Raw genomic sequence first — 13594 nt, 5'->3', positions numbered from 1 at the left:
AATTGACTCTGTCTGCTTGTCTTATTTCACTCAGCATAATCTCTTCCAGTCCCATCCATATTGATACAAAAGTTGGGTATTCATCCTTTCTGATGGAGGCATAATACTCCATAGTGTATATGGACCACATCTTCCTTATCCATTTGTCCGTTGAAGGGCATCTTGGTTCTTTCCACAGTGCCAATGTTACTTTTGAAGATCAACAAAAGATAAACAAATTTTCATGAATACAAGTAGATTCACATAGCTGAAGGAAGAAATAGAAGTAAAAAAGAAAACTACAAAATTTAAAGATGCTTGTAAGGACATCATACTTGCAGATAGATGACTACTGCTTAATGATTCCTTATCAATTTTGTGATGTTTTCATTAGCCATTCACAAGAATAAACACAGGAAATGTTAGGAGAAGCAAAGAAAAATTTGCAGGAAGAAACTGAAGCCTTAGAGTCTACAGTAGAATCAATTCTGCAGGTGTTAGCATATTAAAAAGTTCAATTATATGCAAAATTTGGGAGCAAAATAAACCTTGATGCTGATGAAAGTTAACCATTTTATAATACTTTTTAAGATCTGTTTAATAAACTTGAATATTGTTTAATACAATTTGGAATATGGATGAAGTGTGGGAAAATTTGGTAAATTCTGCCCAAGGAAGTCAGGAAAAGTAGTAGTATCAGAGCTAACTCTGAGAAGGAGAAATAATTTGCCAGAAATACAAAGGGTGAAATAAATTACAGGAAAAAAAAGGAACAGCACATACAACAATATGCTGGATATCTTCCTCCTTTCTGTTCCGAGGCCCAAATCCACTTTCTACCCTCCCCCAATCTGCTCTGCACCCCAGGAAGTCAGCCCACATAAACCACATGCATTCTGGATTCCTTTGCCTCTGATTTCTACTTGGATTTGCCCAATTAGGAGCCTCAATAGAAGACTGGAGGGAGGGAAGAGTGAGATCAGAGTATTCTCCCCTTACTCCCTTCCTGGAAGGTTGCTTTGGGCCAGCTGTGGCCCTCAGTGGAAAATCACTGCTCCTTCAAGGAGGCACACTCCACACAACTCTCTCCTTCTGAATTCTGGTTACATCTCCCTCTCCTTGTCCAATCAGCCTAGGAGTGGTAACAGCTCTGCTGCTGCCTGCCCTGGGTTCCTGGATCATCCACTGTAGTTCTCTAAGACTCTAACAAACCTTAAAAATTAGTCCCTTTGTAAATAAAACCTTCTCAAATTATTCTAACTGTAGTGTACCATCTATTCCAGTCAAAACCCTGACTGATACAAAGGAAATGAACTTAAAATAATTCTGCAGAATTGAGGGATTGAAATGGCTCTACTAAAATCAATCTATATGAAGAGAATGGAGATAAGCCTATGTCATTAAGCAGAGGAAAGTTGGGAAGGGCCTTTCCATCCCCCCAAAATAGTTAGACTTTGTCCCTTAGGCAGTGGAAAGCCACAGAAGTTTTCTTAGAAAAGGAGGTGAGGTGATCTTTTTTGTATTTAGAAAGATTACTGTAGCAATGAAAAGTTTCTAGCCACTCTATTCATGATTGCCAAACACTGGAAACAACCCAAACATCTTTCAATGTGTGAACAGTCTGTGTTCTGGGACTATGGTAAATCTATGCAATGGAATACTATTTGGCAATAAAAAGGGAAAGAACTACTGATACACACAACAACATGGATGAACAATGGATGCAACATGGATGCAAATACTTGCATATTATGCTAGTGAAAGATGCCAATCTCAAAAGGTTATAATTCCATTTATGTAGCTTACTTAAGACAAACTAAATAGTGATGGAGAACAGACCAGTGAGCGCCAAGGGCTAGGATGGAGAGGGAGAAGACAACTAACTATAAAGAGATAGCACTGAGGGGCCCCTGGGTGGTCCAGTAGGTTAAGTTTCTGCTTTCAACTCTGGTCATGATCCCAGAGTCCTGGGATAGAGCGCCATGTTGGGCTCTCTTCTCAGCGGGGAGTCTGCTTCTCACCCTGCTCAGACTCGTTCTCTCTGTGTCAAATAAATAAATAAAATACTTTTTAAAAGAGAGAGAGCATGAAGGATGTTTTTAGGAGAGTAACAGAACTCTTGTATTCTGTCCATGTTGGGTTTTTTTTTTAAGATTTTATTTTTAGGGTTGCCTGGGTGGCTCAGTCAGTTAAGCATCTGTCCTTGGCTTGGGTCATGATCCCAGGGGCCTGGGATGGAGTCCTGCATTGGGCTCCTTTCTCAGCAGGAAGCCTGCTTCTCTCTTTGCCTGCTGCTCCCCCTGCTTGTGCACTTTCTCTCTCTCTCTCTCTCTCTCACAAATAAATAAATAAAATCTTTTTTTGGAAAAAATATTTTATCTTTAAGTAATCTTTACAACCAGCATGGGGCTGGAATTCACAACCTGGAGCTCAAGAGTCACATGCTCTACTGACTGAGCCCCCCAGGCAGCCCATGTTCATGTTGTCTTCTAATGAAAATCTATACATACCTTAAAATTCAGGGAAGTGTATACTAAAAGAAAAAAGGCCAATTTAACTTTATTATCTTTGAAAAAATAAAATCACCCCAAAAAGTATTGGCTTTTCAAAAATAGATAAGCAGATTCTAATATCTGTATGGAACATATACAAAGAAAATTAACCAGAAAAAATTTTGAAAATCTCAAAGATATGTTAAATGAAAAGAATCAAGTGTGTACAACATGCTACTATTTGTGGCACAAAATGAAGATTAAAGATATGTATATGTTTGTGAATATAGAGTATTACCAGAAGACACAAGAAACTGGTAACAGAGATTGAATGCCAGGAAGAAAACGTTGGCTGGGGGAACCAAGAGAGAGAAGTGTTATGTGCTTGAGTGCTGTTTGAATTCTGAATAATTTTTAAAGAGCTGAAAATGTGTTTTAAAAAGAAAAGTATGGAATCCCAAGAGTGAGGACTGAAGAGAGCAATGTGAGGGTAAGAGCTGAAGCCACAGAACTGAATGCAATTGGGCAGGAAGAACACATGGACAAGAACAGAAGCTGTAACCTGGTACCCCTACCTACATATGCAAAGGCGACAGAGGAAGATGGCCTGGAGATGAAGTTTAGCAGAAGCCTTGGCAGGGGAAGAAGCAAGAGGAAGGAGGGGAGGGGGAGTGCAAGAGAGGCAGAAGTGGTAAGGGGAAGTGGGATAGGAAAAGAAGGGAGGAGAGGAGAAGGGAGAAATCTGGAGCCAAGGTGTTTAGGGAAGGAAGAGATGATCTATAGGTCACATCAGAGTCAGTAAACATGAGGACAGGATAGAGATTTGGCATTTAGGGAATCACAAATGCCATCTGTAAGAGGAAGATAGATATGATGGTTGGACAGAAGCCAAATTTCAGAGGGTGAAGAATGGTGATATGGGGGAAATGGAAATAAGATGAGAGAACTCTTACAAGAAGTTTGGTGGTGAAGGAAAGGAGAAATAGCAGAAGATGTGGAGAAGACCAGGGAGAGGAAACTTTATTTTCAATGCTATCAATTCTGGTGGTTGATTTTTTTAAGATCTAGGTAAGCATGAGCATGTTTACATTCAAAGGAGGGGGGGAAATTTAAGCTCCTGGAGAGATGATGATTGACGATGTGGGCTTCAAGTTGGTGATATGATAAAGCCTCAAAAGCCCAGATAGAAGAGTGATTCATGGAAAGGTAGACAGTTAGGTCTCCCTCTAAAACCAGTGAGACACTGCCAAGGGTGGTACCATTGCAAAAATTTGAACAAGAAGAAGGAGTAAGTAGAGGGAGTTCATCCCTGGAAACCTTGATTTTCTTTGTGAAGAAGGAATGAAGGTTATCTGTTTAGAGTAAAGTACAAAGGAGCAGAGCTTGAGGGGGGAAAAAACTACAAAAGAAAGACATATCTGCCTTTGTTAACAGACCCAACTAGAAAAACAAGCAAAAGGATGGCCAAGCAATTGAAGAAGTAAGTGGCAGAAAGCAGCTCGAAAAAAAGATTTGATCACTCTCACTCACTCACTATCAATCAACAAATGTTTGGGGAACAAGGATGTGGTAGGCAGACACCAAGATGGTGCACAAGGTTCTCACCTCCTAGAAATAACACCCTTACATAATCACCTTCTCTTGAGTGGGAGATGGATTTTTTTACTCACTTTAAAGGAACATAAGATGCCAGAGGTAATGTACTATTACTTCTCAGATTACATTATGGAAAGACTAATTTCTTCCTTGGGTGTTTTCTCTCTTGTTTTCCTACTCCCTTGTTTACTCACTCTGAGGGAAGTCAACTGTTCTAGGGGGAGCAATTGTAAGCTGCTTTATGGGGGACCTCATGTGACAAGCAACTGAGAGAAACCTCCAGCCACTAGCCAGCGAAAATTGAGGTCCCCAGTTCAACAATCTTGTAAATGTGCTTGGAAATGGATCTTCTTCCTCCAGTCAAGCCTTTATGAGACCACAGCTCCAATTTAACAGATTAACTTCAATTTCATGAAAAACCTGAGGCAGAGGCACCCAGCTAAACCATGCCCAGATTCCTGATTCATAAGAACAGTAATATACATGTTTATTGTTTTTAGCTGCTAAGTTTAGGGGCAATTTGTTAAGCAGCAATAGATATAAGAGCATAGAGCAATCAACAAAGGTAAGCAGTATCCCTGTTATCATGAAGCCTACATTCTAGAATAAAACACAGAAAAGAAACAAAATATGTATATACAGATATGAAGATGGTAAAGTATAACAACGTGGTAGGAATTAATGGTGGAAATGATTATAAGAGCCACTCAGGAAAGGCCTCTTTGGAGAAATGACATTTGAGCAGAGATGACAATAATGGGTTGTGAGCTAAGATCTGAGGGAAGAGCATTCCAGCCCGGAGGAATAGTAAAGGCCCTGAGGCAGGGACAACTTGGTGTCATTCTTGGAGAAAAAGGCAGCCAGGGTGCCTGGAGCACAGTGGATGAAATAATAATGTTGGGAGAGTCTCGAAGGCTATGATCAGGAGACTTAGACACTTACTCTAAGGATGATGGCAGGGGCTGGGTGGGGAGAATCATCTCACAAAGATGAGTAGCCATCTCAGGACTTTTCTATTATTATTTTTTATTGTTATATTAGTCACCATACAGTGCATCATTACTTTTTGATATAGTGTTCCAAGATTCATTGTTTACCTGTTAATACCCAGTGCTCCTTTCAATATATGCCCTCCTTAATACCTATCACCCCACCCCGCTCCCTTCTAAAACCCTGTTTCTCAGAGTCCACAGTCTCTCATGGTTCATCTCCCCCTCCAGTTTCCCTCCTTCATTTTTCCCTTCCTTCTCTTAAAGTCCTCCATGGTATTCTTTATGTTCCACAAGTAAGTGAAACCATATGATAATTGGCTTTCTCTGCTTGACCTACTTCACTCAGTATAATCTCCTCCAGTTCCATCGATGTTAATGCAAAAGTTAGGTATTCATCCTTTCTGATGGCTGAGTAATATCCCATTGTGTATATGGACCACATCTTCTTTATCCATTCATCTGTTGAAGGGCATATTCACTCTTTCCACAGAGTGGCTATTGTGAACATGGCTGCTATGAACATTGTGGTGCATATGGCCCTTCTCTTCACTGCATCTGTATCTTTGGGGTAAATACCCAGTAGTGTAATTGCTGGGTCATTAGAGTAGCTTTATTTTCAACTTTTTGAGGAACCTCCATACTGTTTTCCAAATGCCTATACCAACTTGCATTCCCACCAACAGCATAAGAGGGTTCCCCTTTCTCCACATCCTCTCCAACATTTGTTTCCTGCCTTGTTAATTTTTGCCATTCTAACTGGTATAAGGTGGTATCTCAGTGTGGTTTCAATTTTAATTTCCCTAATGGCTAATGATGATGAACATTTTTTCATGTGTCAATTAATCATTTGTATGTCTTCCATTGGAGAGTGTCTGTTCATTTCTTCTGCCCATGTTTTGACTTGATTATTTATTTTTTGGGTGTTGAGATTGAGAAGTTCTTTATAGATTGGATATCAGCCCTTTGTCTGTAGTGTCATTTGCGAGTATCTTATCCCATTTCATGGGTTACCTCTTTGTTTTGTTGACTGTTTCCTTTGCTGTGCAGAAACTTTTTATCTTGATGAGGTCCCAAAGTTCTTTTTCATTTTGTTTCCTTTGCCTTTGGAGACATGTCTTGAATGAAGTTACTATAGCTGATGCTGAAGAGGTTACTACCTCTGTACTCCTCTAGGATTTTGATGGATTCTCTCTGGACTTTTCTTAAAGTTGAAGACCCTCACATCTCCCCCCACCTTCTCTACTGGAGCCCAGTCCCTCCAGCTTCTGCATCTAGACCTCTAAGTCACCACTTAAGCTATAAACAGTCCTCCCCTTTCCCTCACACTGCCCATCTGCAGTTTCTGCCAAAAGTCACTTACCTCTGAGCTTTGATGGAAAAGTCTGGGGCTGCTGCCATAGGTTGGATCCAAACAGGAAGCATAAGCCATTCACATAGGTGTTCTCCTTACAAGTTTGGTGCACGGTGGGGCCACAGGCCTGGGAAAGGTTGCAGGTGGGAGGGGTTGTTCCTGTTTCCTGTCCTTTCACCCCAGTACCTGCACCCTCCACAGACCACAGCTCCAGCAGCCATGGACCCCCAACTCCTTCCCTCAGGACACTCCCATGACCCAGGACAACTCACCAGCAATCGGAAAGGGTTGGTGGCAAATGCCAGAGACAGGCCCAGAGACATATTCACCGCCTCCAGGGGGACTGGGGAGACAGAAATACATGGTCAGCTTTGGGGAGTAAAAGGGGCTCTGTGAAGGTGAATAGAGGTCACTTTGACCTGGGAGACATGGAGACCTGACAGTTAAAGAAGGAACCCAAGTCCTAGGAAAGGAACATGAAGGGAGTACCTGAAGATGTCTGAGGTCAAGTCTGTATACACACAGAGGCTGGGGAGCTGAACACCTGGGCCCCTCAATCACACACTCCCAAAGCAAAAGGAATTCCTGGAAAGTTCGGGTGTATGGACAGGTGGAAACCTAGCCCTGGGTCCCAGGGAGGGGCAGTGACTCACCCTGCAGGTGGATGGACTCACACTTGCCCGTGCTGTAGTCACACTGGTAGAGACCACCTGTTTGGTTGGCAGCCTTTATCTCCTGGGGGGCTCCAACAACAAACCTGGGGAGGTGAGATAGGAACAAATCACCACAGGGACAAGAGCGAACTCTGATGTCTGAGGAGAGAAAGAGATCATAGAAGTTCAGCCACCCAGAGGAAAGTGAGGACCCATGACCCTCACAGGTATTTCCCAATTCCCCAGAAATAGGAGGAAGACTCCGCAAAGAAAAAAATTGGAAAATTTTAAGTTGTGGAAGGGGAAGGGCCTCTCTAAGAATGATACAAAACCAAGAAGTCATTTAAAAGTTGTTGAATCCTATATTGTACATTTGAAACTAATATAACACTGTACATTAACTATACCAGAATTAAATTTTTTAAAAAATGAATACAGACCACAGTCATTTTAAATAAATTTCTGTATGTGGTATCAGGGAAATCCAAACCAAAACCATAATGAGGTATCACCTTATACCTGCAGCATGGCTAAAATCAAAAAAACACAAGAAACAGGTGCTGAAAGGATATGGAGAAAGGGGAACCCTCTTGCACTGTTGGTAGGAATGCAAACAGGGGCAGCCACTCTAGAAAACAGCATGGAGGTTCCTCAAGACATTAAAAACAAACAAACAAACAAAAAGTTAAAAACAGTACTACCTTATGATCCAGCAATTACATTATTGGATATTTACCCAAAGAATATAAAAACACTAATTCAAAGGGATACATGCATCTCAATGTTTTTACCAGCATTATCCACAATAGCCAAATTATGAAAGAGTCCATATGTCTATAAATTGATGAATGGATAAAGAAGGTGTGGTATACTGGGGTGCATTACTGGCTAAGTCAGTGGAGCATGTGACTCTTGATACTGGGGTTGTGATTTTGAGCCCCATGTGGATGTAGAGATTATTTACAAATAAAACCTTAAAAAAAAAGAAGTTATGGTACATATATACAAAGGAATATTACTCAACCAAAATAAAGAATGAAATCTTGCCATTTGCAATGACATGGATGAGTTAGAGAGTATTATGCTAAGTGAAATAAGTCAATCAGAGAAAGACAAATACCGTAAGACTTCACTTATATGTGGAATTTAAGAAAACAAGCTAAGGAACACAAAAAAGAAAAGGAGAGAGGCAAACCAAGAAACAGACTCAACTATAGAGAACAAACTGATGGTGACTAGAAGGGAGAAGGATTGGGGATGGATTAAATAAGTGATGGGGATTAAGGAGTGCCATTTGTGATGAGCACTAGGCATTGTATGGAAGTGTTGAGTCACTGTATTGTACACCTGAAACTAATATGCCACTGTATGTTAACCACCTAGAATTTAAATTAAAACCTTTTAAATTTTTTCTGTATGTGCAAATGGCAACAGACACATGGAAAAAAAAAAGTGTTCTACATCACTGGGCATCAGGGAAATATAAATCACAAAGAGATACCACTTCATACCAGTCAGAATGGCTGAAACTAACAAGTCAGAAAACAACAAATGTTGGTGAGGATATGGAGAAAAGGGAACCCTCTTACACTGTTGGTGGGAATGCAACCTGGTATGGCCACTCTGGAAAACCATATAGAGGTTAAAAATAGAGCTACCCTATGACCCAGCAATTGCACTACTAAGTATTTACCCCAAGATACAAACATAGTGATCTGACAGGGAACTTGCACCCCAATATTTATAGCAGCAATGTCCACAATAGCTAAACTATGGAAAAAGCCCAGATGTCCATCAACAGATGAATGAATAAAGAAGATGCAGTATAAATATACAATGGATTATCAGTCAGCCATCAAAAAAGATGAAATCTTACCTTTTACATCGATGTGGATGGAACTGGAGGGTATTATGCTGAGAAAAATAAGCCAATCAAAGAAAGACAACTATCATATGGTTTCACTCATATGTGGAATATGATAAATAGTGCAGAGGATCATAGAAAAGGGAGGGAAAACTTAATGGGAAGAAATCAGAGATGGAGACAAACCACAAGAGACTCTTAATCTCAGGAAACAAATAGGATTCCTAGAAGGGAAGTGGGTGGGGAGATGGGGTAACTGGGTGATGGGCATTAAGGAGGGCACATCATGTGATGAGCATTGGGTATTATATGCAACTGATGAATTACTAAACTCTACATCTGAAACTAATTATGTTGGCTAACTGAAGTTAAATAAAAATTTTCTGTACATGATAAACTACCACAAGCAATCAAAGGACAAACAACAAACTGGGCAGAGGGAGATTAGCAACTCATGCCACAGACTACTTTCCTCAATAGTTAGAGCTCCTACAAACCAATTAAGGAAGAAAAAACAACAGAAAAATGGGCAACAAATAAGAAAAAGGTGTTCACAGAAAAGGAAATCTATCTCTCATTTAAACATAAGTGCAATCTAAAACTAAATTGAGATACCATATCTCACCTATTCAATTTGCAAAGATCAATTAAGTTTGATAACACACTGGACTGGCAAATGGGTGGGGAAGAAGGTGTTTCAATAAATTTCTGGTGTGAATGAAAATTGTTGCCACCTCCATAAAGAGTAATCTGGAAAAACCTATTAACATTACACATGCATATGTATCCTTTGATCCTGGAATCCTAGTTCTGGGAACTTACTTCCAAACATACTTGCACATGTGCAAAATGACAGCACTTTTCACACCACAGAAGTCTGGAAACAATCTAATGTCTATTAAGACAAGGGGAGATGGAGAGGAGAAGGGAGTTGAGGGAAATTGGAAGAGGAAGTGAACCATGAGAGACTATGGACTCTGAAAAACAATCTGAGGATTTTGAGGGGGGGGGGGGGGGGGGGGTGGGGGGAACCAGGTGGGGGGGACTAGAGAGGGCACGGATTGCGTGGAGCACTGGATGTGGTGCAAAAACAATGAATACTGTTATGCTGAAAAGAAATAAAAATAAATAAATAAATAAATAAATAAATAAGAGAGATTTAAGTGTAATATCAATGTAAATTATAATACATCAAAATAATAGATTATGAAGCAAGCATAAAAAAGAAAGAGTAAGATAAATAAATCTTTCTAAAAAATGGGGTGCCAGGACGCCTGGGTGGCTCAGTTGTTTAAGCAGCTGCCTTCGGCTCAGGTCATGATCCCAGCATCCTGGGATCGAGTCTCACATCGGGCCCCTTGTTCTGTGGGGAGCCTCCTTCTCCCTCTGCCTGCCACTCTGTCTGCCTGTGCTCGCTCGCTCTCTCTCTCTCTTTCTGACAAATAAATAAATAAAATCTTTAAAAAAAAAATGGGGTGCCTGGGTGGCGCTGTTGGTTAAGAATCTGACTCTTGGTTTCAGCTTAGGCCATGACCTCAGGATCATGAGATCAAGCCCCACGCACTCTACATAGAGTCTGTTTTAAGATTCTCTCTTCCTCTCCCTTTGCCCCTCACCCATGCTTGCTTGCACGCGTTCACTCTTTCTCTCTAACAAATAAATCTTAAAAAAAAAAAAAAAAAAGAATGAGTAAGGTCTTTATACATTTATCGGGTAAAATCACCAAGCTCTATTAAGAAAAAAAATTCAGAGTTCAGTATAGAGCAGAGGCCAGGAAACTTTTTCTGGAAAGGTACTATTATTTCCATAAATATTATTTCATATAGGCAAATATTCTCGGCTTTGCAGACCATATACTCTCTTTTGAAGACTCTTGATTCATTTTAAATCCAAAGCAACCATAAACAATGAATGGCAAGTTGGGATGAAGGTTGTGTCAATAAAATTTTTTCACAAAAATAGGCAGCAGGCTGCAGTTTGAGTATAACATGCCACAAATTGTGTGTGGTATGGGGGTTAGGGAAATGTGGAGGCATACACAGCATAGAATCTCTATGGAAGAACCCACAAGAAACCATTTACCAGGGACCCTCCTGAGTAGGGAATGGGGGAAAGGAGTATGTGCTGAGAAGACTTTACTATTACATTCTATCTTTCAAATGTAGAACTCTGTAACTGTATTTCTGATACAAAAATAAATAAATCAAGAAAAAAATAAATGAAATTGTGGGGTTTTTTTCAGGCATATATGTTTTAAAGAGAATAAGTATAAGACAGACCTCCACCTGCAGTCCTTACCGGGATCCCTCAAGCTGGACCACACTGTGCCCAAAACTCCTTGCATTCTCTTGGAAGATCACTGCTTTTTCAGTCTCCAGGTTGAACCCATCACATAGTAAGACCAAGGCTAGAGGAAGGACAAGCGGTGAGGATCAGGCAGGGATAAGAAGATAAGAAAGCAACTTACCCTCCTGCTCCATGCATCTACCGGCTGAAACTCACCCAAACCCAGCATAGAAATGTCTGTCTCCCAAGTCCAGCTCTATTAGCCTGAGGCAGAGGTTGGCACACTTTTTCTATAAAGGGCCAGATATTTTAGGTTTTGTGGCCCAATAAAACAAGAGAGAAAATGCATTCCACACATTTTTCAATAAGGAAATACAAAATATAATAATTGAGTACTGATTAGGGGTGCCTGGCTGGCTCGATCAGTAGAGCCTATGACTCTTGATCTCAGGTTTGTGCGTTCAACCCCTATGTTGTGTGTAGAGATTGCTTAATAAAATCTTTTCCAAAAATGTACTAATGAGACAAATGGAATTCTTTGGGGAAGATAACATCTCTGGGATTCAAAGTTAGTATTCCCTATCATAAATAGATTATAAGTGCTCATTTGAGGGGTGTCTGAGTGACTCAGAGGGATGAGCAACCAACTCTTGATCTCAGCTCGGGTCTTGATCTCAGGGTCCTGAATTCAAGCACCACATTGAGCTCAATGCTGGGTGTAGAGCCTACTTGAGAAAATTCTTAAATAAAAATAAATAAATGCTCATCTGAGACCTATGGCTCACAAGTGGCTTAAAAACAGGTAGGAGGAAGCCTCCCTGAATCCCCATAAGCCCCAGTTGCTGATTCCTGATAGTTGAACGGGGTGCATTCAGGCGGTCTCTATCTCCACCCTGTGCTCCCACCTACTGATTTGCCCAACAATCAAGTTCCTAAAGACTCTCAATTAGGTAATTTCCTTCCTGTGCAATTATCAAGCACTTTTTTTCCCTTTGGTTCATTCTCTACAAATTCTCTACAAAGCACGGGCATAAAAGGAAACAAAACTGAAAAATTTTGGCCAGCCACTCAACATTTACACCTGGATTCTTGGAAAACAGAACTCTGGACAAAGTGAAGGTGATAAGATGGAATCCAAGAAAAAAACACTCAGAATCCAATATGCATTGTGCACCCTTGGGCATATCATTCCAACTCTCTGGGGCCTCAGTTTCCTGATCTGTAAAGTGAAGGGGACAGCCAAACCCCATTGCATAGTCCATGAATTTAATTATTCATCCAAGCTTCTCTGGGTATCTTGATCTGGTTCTACTCTCGGCTTCTTTTTGAATCCCTTATCTTTCCCCAAACCCTCTTTATATTCCCTCAGGCTAGTTCCTACATATTCTGTGCCACCTCTCTCCACTCAGACTCATAAAACCCCTCCTTACCCTGAGTACCCCTCCCCCTGAAGTCCCTGGTGTACCTGTTAACAGAAGGACTCTGTGAGTCATAGCTGGAGGGAGCAGGAACTGCGGGGCTGCACATACCACTGAGCCACTTCAAGAAAGCCACCAAGCACAGGAAGAACAGAAAAGGAGAAGCTTGAGGCAGAAGTCTGGTAGCAATTCAAAGGAAGAGGGCGGAGGCTCAGGGAGCACACCAGACCTGCTTAACATTTTCCTGGGGCTGCAAACAGCCTGTGCTCCCTTCCTAACCAGATTCCTGGCCCAAACCATCAAGCTCATTGTCCCAAGTGATGTGGGAAACAAAGGCAGAAGAAAAAATTATTAAATTTCCTTATTAAGTACAGCCCATTGACAAGTCCTTGAAACATTCCTCTAGGGACTCAACTGCCTCGATGTTAATACTTTCTTAAGGGCAAAAGGCAATGCTAGCCTGACCCCCTCACCCCAGGATCCCGTAAGTCTACTTTAACTATAAAAATTCCTTTGGAAACTTCCTTTATCTCTAAAACCCCCAAGATACGTTTTGGCAATCATTCCTCAAGCATATGGCCCACCGATATAATCTGAAGGGTCTCATAACTAAGATTTTATTAGACAGTAACAAATGATCAGCTATTAGTTGAGGGGTGCTCTCTGGAGTAGCCTTAATTCTTTGGTACTCCCAACCTGCCTGCCATTATGCTCAGGAAGAAGAGGCTCCAGAGGCAGAAAGAGCCCTCAGGCAACCACTTGCAGGCAATGACAGCTAGAAATCTGGCCAGTTTGCAAGAGAATGTTAAATACCGATGGCGTGTGAGGAGAGAAACTACAATGTCTGCTACAAATACTCAAATGTTTTTTTCTTGGCACTTATCATTACATGAAATTATATATTGATTTGGGGTTTTTTTATTGTCTAACCCCCAACTAGACTATATAAGCTCCCTGAGAGCA

At 40.9% G+C, this 13594-nt stretch overlaps 1 protein-coding gene across 2 annotated transcripts in view; it reads right to left on the bottom strand.

Annotated features, from left to right (window-relative positions):
* The window catches only part of LOC111162313 (integrin subunit alpha M), a 48981-nt gene extending 36216 nt beyond the window's left edge, over nt 1–12765 (bottom strand). For both annotated transcript variants that reach the window (XM_022526652.1, XM_022526651.1), the window contains exons 1-5: nt 12679–12765; nt 11226–11334; nt 7064–7167; nt 6683–6753; nt 6420–6537 (exon numbers count right to left, since the gene is read on the bottom strand). In XM_022526652.1, the coding sequence (XP_022382360.1) occupies nt 6420–6537; nt 6683–6753; nt 7064–7167; nt 11226–11334; nt 12679–12706 (430 nt within the window). In that variant the 5' untranslated portion in view covers nt 12707–12765. The remainder of the gene's footprint in view (nt 1–6419; nt 6538–6682; nt 6754–7063; nt 7168–11225; nt 11335–12678) is intronic.
* Between the last annotated feature and the right edge of the window lie 829 nt (nt 12766–13594).

The sequence above is a fragment of the Enhydra lutris genome, unplaced genomic scaffold (genome assembly GCF_002288905.1).
Source record: "Enhydra lutris kenyoni isolate GAN:26980312 unplaced genomic scaffold, ASM228890v2 scaffoldscaffold90, whole genome shotgun sequence".
NCBI lineage: Eukaryota > Metazoa > Chordata > Mammalia > Carnivora > Mustelidae > Enhydra > Enhydra lutris.
This window is presented reverse-complemented; position numbering and strand designations above follow the sequence as displayed.